Source organism: Conger conger, chromosome 2 (genome assembly GCF_963514075.1).
Source record: "Conger conger chromosome 2, fConCon1.1, whole genome shotgun sequence".
NCBI lineage: Eukaryota > Metazoa > Chordata > Actinopteri > Anguilliformes > Congridae > Conger > Conger conger.
Window position 1 is genome coordinate 84604438 of NC_083761.1, and position 10000 is coordinate 84614437.

The following is a 10000-nucleotide window of genomic DNA, read 5'->3' on the forward strand; positions in this document are numbered from 1 at the left end:
AACGCAGCACGTAGATTACACACACACACACACACACACACCGCAGCACGTAGATCACACACACACACACACACACCGCGGCACGTAGATTACACACACACACACACCGCAGCACGTAGATTACACACACACACACACACACACACACTGCAGCACGTAGATTACTTACACACACACACACACACACACACTGCAGCACGTAGATCACACACACACACACACACACACACACACACACACACACCGCAGCACGTAGATCACACACACACACACACACACACACACACACCGCAGCACGTAGATCACACACACACACACACACACACCGCAGCATGTAGATTACACACACACACACACACACACACACCGCAGCACGTAGATCACACACACATACACACACACATCGCAGCACGTAGATCACACACACATACACAATGCAACAAAACCGAGGAGAGTGGTTACTTCAGCCGAGTGGGGGGCGGCCACCTTCAACTCACCTGATATCATGACTGTAGCTTCCTCATTGAACTGCACACAGTTCACTTTCTACAACAGAAAGCCAAGAGACCATTCAGATTTGGCATGGATTCCACAGATTTGGCATGGATTATTTTTTACACTCTTGCAATGCAGGTTGGTGACGGAGACGACACGACACATACATGTAATACAAAACAAAAAAAACAAAAAAAATGCCACCAGACGTCCTCACCCCAGCATGACCCCTCAGTTTGCGGGTGACCTGTCCCGTTGCCACGTCCCACAGGATCACGGTCTTGTCAGAACTGCAGGAACACAGCTGGCTGTTGTCAAAGGAACTGCAGGGACGCCCACGGGACCAGAGGAAGGTCAAAAGGAAGCAACACAGATCGTTAAAAATCATTGATCCGAAATGCACTCTTGTTCAACTTTTAACCGAGCAGACACTGGGCTACTATACTTGCTTACCATGAGGTTCTGTTTTTACCTAGGGGGCAGCCTATAGTACTTGACTAAAATCTGGAAGGTTGGTGGCTCACAGCCACAGTAAGCTCAGTGCAGCTGTTGAGCCCTTGAGCAAAGGCCCCTTAACCCCACATTGCTCCAGGGGGGATTGTCCCCCGTGTAGTCTCGTCAACTGTTAGTTGCTCTGGATAAAAGTGTCAGCTAAGATAACTGTATTGTAATGGACCTTCTCTCCCACCTTCCACATTCTTAACTTGTTTGTATTGCTGAATATGGGACATAATCTCTCACTGAGGAACCGTACAGAGGCCAGAGAATAAACCCCAAAGAGGGGGCGAGGCATGGCATCAGCACAGCGGGAGGCCCAGTCTGGAGCACTCACCTGTCAGCGTCCAGAACCTCGTAACCATGCCCACTGTAGGTCTTCAGCGGAGTTCCCCTGCTCACACTCCACAGTCGAAGCGTTTTGTCACTGCCACACGACAGTAGGTAGTTTCCATCCGCTAACATAACCACACAGCACCATTAGTGAGCACCTATCCACATTTGATTATATAATCAGTTCAATTATTGACTGAGTTAGGGCTGTAGGTTTGCACACAATGCACATAAAGTGAAACGTGTCATTTGTGTTGGCTAAATAACAACTGTTGCTTATAATATGTAATTTAATGCAGCGAAATGTCCATGGCTGAATGAATAATTGGAATCAATTACGGCAGCATTAACTGAGTTTGCGACCACAGCCGGGGAAGCACGGCTCATTGCATTGTCTCACCATTGAAACGCACAGCTCTCACCGCTCCCTGTTTGCAGTCCAAGGTCCGGAGCAGGTGCTGGGGTAGCTGGGGCCCCAGTGGTTTGGGCTCAGGGAATGCCATGGCCCGTAATCCACCTGTGGTTGTTACATTAGAGCAACCTGTGCGTTATTGTCTTGAAATAAACAGGTTTCACTGTCTGAATTTACTAGCAGCAAGCACCACTGCAACGACCGAGGTCCTTAACGTTAGGTGCACGCATACCTTCTGCGAACTACATTGTTTTGCGTGAGGTAAGGTAACATAAAGCGAATGAGACGAAATACATATTTGCAGCTAGCCTTCAGTACCAAACGGGCTTGCTTGCACATGTCAGCGTAGCTAATGTCAGACGATTAATGTGTTTGCCAACACGTGTCCCCATATGCCCTAACGCCGATGAGCTCGGTAACTAAATATTACAACAGCAGGCAATTTGCGACTTGCTAACTAGTTTGAAGTAAAGTTAACGTCTGAGGAAACAAGCCACCAAGCGAAATGTATATACCACCTTGTCGAACTAAAGGCAAAGCCTTGAGCTGTTCCTTTTCAGTCCGCTTAATGATCGTTATCTGTGAACACGATTTTGAGAACACATTAGTAGTCTTCACATAATTCGCCAAATTAATTCAATGTCTAAAACATTAAGAACAATCATCCGCATATGCTAGTTTTCAAACTTGGTGCTTCCATATTTAACACCGTAGAAACACTGCAGCATGAAAGGTGTGCTCTGGAAAAAGGCATAATCCAAAATAAAAGCTCGTTTTGTTCCCGGTATGGGCTGTCCTGTTGAATATCTGAGGTAGAGCTGGAATTCCCTGTGAATTATTTTCTCAGTTGTCATTCCTGACAAAAACACGAGGATTTGTTGTGTATTTACTATTGCTGTAAAACAAGTACGTTTATTTTGAAATCTAGAGTCATTGTTGTTGCCGGAAATAAATAGACGGAACCAGCTGATGACTCACTTTCTTCTTCTTCGATCTCTTTCAGTTGTTTCGTCGAAGTGAGAAGACGGTGTAGGGCACCGGGCAGGAATAAATATGACTTCAAACAGCATGTCGGATCCACGGAGGCAAAACAAGATACTCAGGTAAGTAATTCAAGAGAGTGTACAGATTGGTTATGAGCTCAGATCGAAAGTGTAAAGAATTTTGATAGCTAGCTAGCTAGCTAATGGACGTCTGACGTTAGCTGTGGAGTTCCCTGAGATAAGACGATTAGCTAGCTCTAATGTTAGCTGATTTGCTAATCTTGGCTAGAAATCTCACACAGTTCGTCTCTCTTTATTAATCATTCATGAATAAATTATATGTGTTAGTAATTACTGTAGTACGTCTGTCAGTCTAGTATCTCGTCCTTACATACATTAATTTAACACTACGCTTTTATCCAGAGCTATTTCCACAGCTCACGTTTTACGAGGCTACATAGTACATTCATTTAATGTGGCTAGGTATTTAAGTTCGATATCGATTGAAACCATTTTGGTGAAATATTTCCTGCCTGTCTGCGACCTCTGTGTTATAGATCGTGTTGCCAAAACGGTGTACTGTAGTGCCACCCCTTTCATCCTCAGACCTGTGGCATTCGGTGTTTGCCTGAATTTAAACCGGGTTTGCCTGAATTTAAACCGTGTTTGCCTGAATTTAAACCTGTTTTCTGCAGGTACAAGCCCCCCAGTACAGACTCGAACCCCACATTGGAGGACCCTACCCCAGACTACATGAACCTGTTGGGCATGATATTCAGCATGTGTGGCCTGATGCTCAAGGTGACTTTTTGTATGTGTGTGTGTGTGTGTGTGTGTGTGTGTGTGTGTGTACACATAAACAGCCAGACTTATCGGCACTGAGTTTCTTATTGCAGGGTATGTGCCTTGTTCGCCTTGGCTAGATACTGTAGGCCTTGCGTGTTAGCGCAGGACTCCAAAATATAACCCTTTAATAGGATGAACTGCAGGGTGTGTACCACCTGAATCCTGGTTGCGATGAAAAAGTTAAGAAGCAATGTGTGTGTCCAATCTGGTGACAAGTGTGATTGTGTTTGTATTGTGTATCTATGCAGTATGTATATACACGACAGTTGTCGTGTTGCAGTTGAAGCGAGGGTTTGTATTCATTAACGCTTACAGAGTGCTCGTAGTTTAATGTTTTTAACACTGTTGTTGTTGTGTTAAGCTGAAGTGGTGCGCCTGGATCGCAGTTTACTGCTCGTTCATCAGCTTTGCCAACTCCCGCAGCTCGGAAGACACCAAACAGATGATGAGCAGCTTCATGTGAGTGTCCAACCGTGTGTGTGTGTGTGTGTGTGTGTGTGTGTGTGTGTGTGTGTGTGTGTTCCCTCCAAGTCCAATGTACCCATGTAGGATAGCCTGTGTTATAAAAAACTGAGGATAGTATGATGGCATACACGGACTCTAATTGGTGCTTTGTGGGGCACCCAGGTGCCTGTTGGTCAACTCCGCAAAGTAAAACCCGGAACAGCTCTTTTTACTTCAGTCCACGTTCCAGATTTGGGAGGGTTCTGGGTTGTACGTCGGTGTAGTTATCCAGGTGACTCGGTCATCCTGCTTTGTGGAACAGGCCGCAGGTTTATGTCACTGTGCTCTTATTGTGAAAGAATGAGACTCCAGGACTTCAGTGTTAATCCAGCAGCAGTGTGAAGGTCCTGGCACAGTAAGCCTTCATCATGAGCATTATAACAAGGGTCCCATTCCTTCAGTTTCAAGTCTTCACTTTGAACTATTGCGTTGCGGTGTAATATTCCAATACCGATGGCAGCTGTTCACTTGGAAAATATATTTAAAATGGCTAAAAAAAACAGTCCATTATTGTTAAATACTTTTTGTTTACAAAGTGGGGTTTTTTTTCTTCCTCTTTTGGAAGTTGTATTTTCCTCTTTTAATGTGTTGGCAGCGTTACTGTTACTATTACTGTTACTCTTCCAGTTACTGCAAAATCTTTCTGCTGTTCTATAAGGACTTTTAGATCTCATTCTCCCTCACAGATTGGCTTGCCAGGGCATGGCTTTGCCCCAGTGGATTGGATTATCGGTTACGCATCTGATCTTTGCCACAGATTAACATTGAGATTGCTGGCATCTATTTAAAAACCTATCCAGAGTGGATGTAGCGGACGGAACTGTGTGCGCAGCGCGATCCGGTCCTAACCGCCTTTGTGCCGTGTCTCGCCAGGCTGTCCATCTCGGCTGTGGTGATGTCATACCTCCAGAACCCCCAGCCCATGTCACCGCCATGGTAACCAGCGCCAGGATGCGGAGCCTCCAGAAGGAGGCCAGAGCTCGACGCCGACACGAGGAGGAGGAGGAGGAGGACGGACCGCCGATCCACCCGCCCCCCCCACCTGGGCCTCTGGGAGAGAGGGATTCTGAGTGAGAGAGCGATGAGAAACGAGTGCGGCGTTGCAGCGCTGCTCTCTCCCTCTCTCTCGACGGAGGAACTGCCTTTTCTCATGCCTCCTGCGCCCCACCGGTTGAAATAATAAACGTCACACTTTAATTTAACGCAAAAGAAAATGAATTTGATTTATTTTTCCTCCGGGGTATGTTTCCATCGCACGCCGTGTATTGTGTCAAGCTTGCCTGTCCCTTTGTGTTTGTGTGCCTTGTGTCGACTCTGGCCTCGTGCAGTTCTATGAATATGATAACGGAAAATCGGTTTTGACAGCAACGCTGTAGGGCGTTGGAGGAGCGGGGCTAGCCGTGCCCTGACGAGGTCGGACTGCGGACCGCCGATAGTGCCCTACGGAGCGGTATTCCAAGAGAACGTTGGGAATTTACGGTTACAAACCTTTCCGGATCCCAAAACAAAACTGTACTGGTGAAAAACAGAGGCTTTTTTTTTTATTTGATAAAACAATTTGAATCCCTGTCATGCTCCTTTCAGTGAAAGGTGTGTCGGTTCAGAGCCAGAGGGCGCAGCTGTGGAGATGCGTCTCTGAGTGGATGGAAGTGGGACCTCCGTAAACGCAGTAAAACGTCCAGAGATGCATCCGCTCTCACAGTCTGTTTGATCCCGCTCTTATGAGGTGATTTACCTCTGCACATTTTAGCGTGTGGTTCCAGCTCCGTATCTCTCCCTGCCTCCCTCGTGGTCCAGATGGCCTGGTTTTGCAGACGTTGTCTCCCCTGACTCTACAATGGGCTCCTGCCGACAGCACGAAGGACCCAGGCTCAGAGTGATTTACTGAGATCATATTTCTCGCCCTTCGGTGTGTGGGGGTTTACTGGATTAGCGTAGCCATCTGCAGATGGGCCTGCTGGACCTCATCTTTTTGGCTAAAATGAAGTGTCTTCAATCAATTGATCAGTTTTAACAGAATTATGTACAGGCATAAGCAAATCTCATGAACAGCTACCCTCTTTTTTTTTCTTTTTTTTTGGGGGGGGGACTATAGAATAGAGTGCAATAGATTTTTTTCCTTTTGACATATTTAAAACGTAATTATCAATTGTACTGTGAATTAAGTCTTAATTTATGTAGTATAATAAATTAACTACACCTCACCACACAGAGCGAGTCAGAGTCAGGGCTCCACAGAGCGAGTCAGAGTCAGGACCACACAGTGAGTCAGGGTCAGGACCACACAGTGAGTCAGGGTCAGGACCACACAGTGAGTCAGGGTCAGGACCACACAGTGAGTCAGGGTCAGGACCACACAGTGAGTCAGGGTCAGGACCACACAGTGAGTCAGAGTCAGGACCACACAGTGAGTCAGGGTCAGGACCACACAGTGAGTCAGGGTCAGGACCACACAGTGAGTCAGAGTCAGGACCACACAGAGCGAGTCAGGGTCAGGACCACACAGTGAGTCAGGGTCAGGACCACACAGAGCGAGTCAGAGTCAGGACCACACAGTGAGTCAGGGTCAGGACCACACAGTGAGTCAGAGTCAGGACCACACAGTGAGTCAGGGTCAGGACCACACAGAGCGAGTCAGAGTCAGGACCACACAGTGAGTCAGGGTCAGGACCACACAGTGAGTCAGGGTCAGGACCACACAGTGAGTCAGGGTCAGGACCACACAGTGAGGCAGGGTCAGGACCACACACAGTGAGTCAAGGTCAGGACCACACACATTGAGTCAGGACCACACAGTGAGTCAGGGTCAGGACCACACAGTGAGTCAGGGTCAGGACCACGCAGTTTGTGCTAAATTTACAGCATAAATACTCTGTTGATTTGCGTCTGATTTCACAGTATGGGAGAGCTCGGTCACTGACAGAGGCAAAGTTGAATTGAAGGGGTTGAAATCCTGCAAGGCTGAAAGCTGGCTTGGTGTGAGGATAAATTCTCTTCCTACTTTCTGCCACCTTTCATTTTTATATGCATCTTTTCATCCATCTGTCCTTCCCCTCCCAACGTCACTCCCTTGCTCAGAGAGACGGCTGTACACAATGAAATGGACATTCCCTGAAAGAGATCAATATTTTAGCTTTTGTACTGTGAAGCGTCTGACCAAATTTTTGGTTTCCATTTCAGAGAGCGGAAATCCAAAATACTGACGTTGTTGCACGTTCCTTTATGTCAAATATGTCCCAAATATCTCAATATGTTCAGGATTTGGCTGCATTGTAGCCAATGGGAAATAACTTGGATGTGAAAATGTCCATCAATGGATTATGAAGTGCTGACTTTATTTTCTTACAGCCACACCCTTCTCTCACCCTTCACCTGTTCATTACCTCTCACCCTTCACCTGGGCATTACCTCTCACCCTTCACCTGTTCATTACCTCTCTCTCTCACCATCACCTGTTCATTACCTCTCACCCTTCACCTGTTCATTACCTCTCACCCTTCACCTGTTCATTACCCCTCTCACCCTTCACCTGTTCATTACCTCTCACCCTTCACCTGTTCATTACCTCTCACCCTTCACCTGTTCATTACCTCTCTCTCTCACCCTTCACCTGTTCATTACCTCTCTCACCCTTCACCTGTTCATTACCTCTCTCTCTCACCCTTCACCTGTTCATTACCTCTCACCCTTCACCTGTTCATTACCTCTCACCCTTCACCTGTTCATTACCTCTCTCTCTCACCCATCACCTGTTCATTACCTCTCTCTCTCACCCTTCACCTGTTCATTACCTCTCACCCTTCACCTGTTCATTACCTCTCTCTCTCACCATCACCTGTTCATTACCTCTCTCTCTCACCCTTCACCTCTTCATTACCTCTCTCACCCTTCACCTGTTCATTACCTCTTACCCTTCACCTGTTCATTACCTCTCTCTCACCCTTCACCTGTTCATTACCTCTCTCTCTCACCATCACCTGTTCATTACCTCTCTCTCACCCCTCACCTGTTCATTACCTCTCTCACCCTTCACCTGTTCATTACCTCTCTGAAATCTGTTCTGGTGAACGGCCTGTGTTTATATAGCACTATTATTGCCTCTCGTTCACTCTCACGTCGATAGGCTGCCATGTGAAGTACCAGTCAGCTCACTGGGGGTTTGGTGTCCTGCTCAGGCTAGGGCCTTGGGATCGAACCGGCAACCTCCCGACCGCCAGACGACCGCCCTGACCATCATTTCAAACACACCTGTGCCTGAGGAGCCTGGAAGGGTCTTTTTCACCTGGAGGCCTGAGCGACACAAACAAAGGGCCCCTGAGATACAGCATCCCCACCGAGAGGCCCACTCAAACACCTGAACTTTGATCAATGTGCTTTAAAAGCGGGAGAGGATGTGCTTAAGAAGCGAGGTAGCGGAGGTAGGCATTCAGCAGACCAAAGAGGGTAGCATTAGGCACTCCAGATGGCGGAGTGGATGATTTGTCTTTTGGCTAAAAGCTGTTAGTGTAATTGCTGCGGCCCCTGGAAGAATAACAGGTGTTCTGGAGGAGCTGAGAGAGTCCACTCCACACGAACCATGCGGATTCAGTCAATCTGCACTCCCCATCGTTGTGAAAAGGGTGTCCGTTATACGTACTGCAGGTAGCCAAAAATAAAATGAAAACACAAGGAAGGTTTGGCAATGGCAATCCTTACGTAATGATACTGAGTGATCAGTTCCTGATCATGTTCGTGTCTTTGAAGATGGCAGTTGCCCTGTCACGAAGCATGAGCCATTGCCCCAGTGGTTTGAGGGCCATTCACTGACGCTAGGTATACTATGACAGGTAATCCTTTATCCTCTGTATACTTGTTAGGGAACTAACTTTTTTTTCCTTAATTTTGTCAGTCTTAAATCTTTCTGACATTTTACACCTTTTACAAGAATCTAGGTTTGTCCTCGGTGTTCTTGTTCATTAGCAGGTGTTAGCCGGCACCACCCACAAAAGTGCTTCTGGGTTATTTGTCCTAGAAAATCCAAAGACTACCAAACACCTATGGACTCGTGCCGATTTTTTAAATTTATTGGATTAATACTGTGCTAAACCACCAGCACAAGATCTCACGACTCGGTGCGCCGTATTCCTGAGTTTCCCCCCTCACGGTCGAAAGGTCGCACACTAAAATAGCAGGGTAGGCTTGTGTATTAGCGTCTCCCGCGCAGTATGAATTCAGTCCGCGGTCATCCGGAGTGATCTCACCAGTCTCCCGGCGCGCAAGGGGAACACGTACAGTTGGTGTTGCGCTCAAACTGTAAAGGCGCACAGTATGCGCTCGCAATCTCCATCGCACGATTCATCGTATTACGTCTACTGCACTCATCAAGGCTAAAAGCGTCGAGGGGGGGGAAATAATGTACTACAGAAAAGAGAAATTGACGAAGACTCGCAATACATTTTTGAAAATGAATGCGCGCAGTTAAATGATGCGACTCGAGTCCCCTTTTTATTTGGCAGCGGGTTTTTTCCCATCGTAATTCAGAGAAACAGTTGCAAATATATTAGCAGTGATACGCATGAGTCAGTGAATAGCAGGTTGCGGCATGCGCTTTAATTAAAGAAGATGGAGTTGTCTTCGCCGGCGGTGGACGAGGACCTCGGCATCCAACATCAAGTCGATTTCACAGCTCACACAGACGACTCCCGCACAACCCCCGGGGACGCTCGACGGCCACAACGGTGTTCCCAGCGACCGGGTCGGGTCAAGACCCCGCTATAGCCCAACCACCTTCTTCTGCCAGGTAAACGCATTAGACAATGTTATCCAGGATTCAAATGTATTCTCACGATCTTGCTCCCGAGGAACACTCACAGTCCTAAACTATATTGCCCGAAACCAGTGGAGGAGTTTCTGTCGGGATTCTGTATGTATCATAATTCTATATCACGTTACA

At 47.2% G+C, this 10000-nt stretch overlaps 2 protein-coding genes and 1 long non-coding RNA gene across 3 annotated transcripts in view; 1 reads left to right on the forward strand and 2 right to left on the reverse strand.

Annotated features, from left to right (window-relative positions):
* The window catches only part of wdr83 (WD repeat domain containing 83), a 4713-nt gene extending 2426 nt beyond the window's left edge, over window positions 1–2287 (reverse strand). Inside the window, exons 1-5 of the mRNA XM_061233213.1 lie at window positions 2254–2287; window positions 1724–1840; window positions 1328–1448; window positions 713–818; window positions 498–546 (exon numbers count right to left, since the gene is read on the reverse strand). Of these exons, the coding sequence (XP_061089197.1) occupies window positions 498–546; window positions 713–818; window positions 1328–1448; window positions 1724–1826 (379 nt within the window). The 5' untranslated portion in view covers window positions 1827–1840; window positions 2254–2287. The remainder of the gene's footprint in view (window positions 1–497; window positions 547–712; window positions 819–1327; window positions 1449–1723; window positions 1841–2253) is intronic.
* A 412-nt stretch (window positions 2288–2699) lies between these two features.
* On the forward strand, window positions 2700–5282 carry wdr83os (WD repeat domain 83 opposite strand). The gene is made up of 4 exons (XM_061233214.1): window positions 2700–2838; window positions 3414–3519; window positions 3926–4023; window positions 4942–5282. Exons 1-4 carry the CDS (start codon window positions 2789–2791, stop codon window positions 5006–5008), a joined length of 321 nt encoding a protein of 106 aa, XP_061089198.1. The 5' UTR covers window positions 2700–2788; the 3' UTR covers window positions 5009–5282.
* A 4345-nt stretch (window positions 5283–9627) lies between these two features.
* LOC133113405 (uncharacterized) overlaps window positions 9628–10000 on the reverse strand; it is a 1197-nt gene continuing 824 nt past the window's right edge. The window contains exon 2 of the long non-coding RNA XR_009705508.1: window positions 9628–9840. This is a non-coding gene — a long non-coding RNA (uncharacterized LOC133113405). The remainder of the gene's footprint in view (window positions 9841–10000) is intronic.

Bases quoted from the DNA above. Each gene is read 5' to 3' on its own strand.
- wdr83os (XM_061233214.1), top strand. From the start codon at position 2,789: ATGACTTCAAACAGCATGTCGGATCCACGGAGGCAAAACAAGATACTC. The intron at 3,520-3,925 runs GTGACTTTTTGT...TGTTGTGTTAAG, and splicing joins TGTGTGGCCTGATGCTCAAG to CTGAAGTGGTGCGCCTGGAT. The intron at 4,024-4,941 runs GTGAGTGTCCAA...GTGTCTCGCCAG, and splicing joins CAGATGATGAGCAGCTTCAT to GCTGTCCATCTCGGCTGTGG.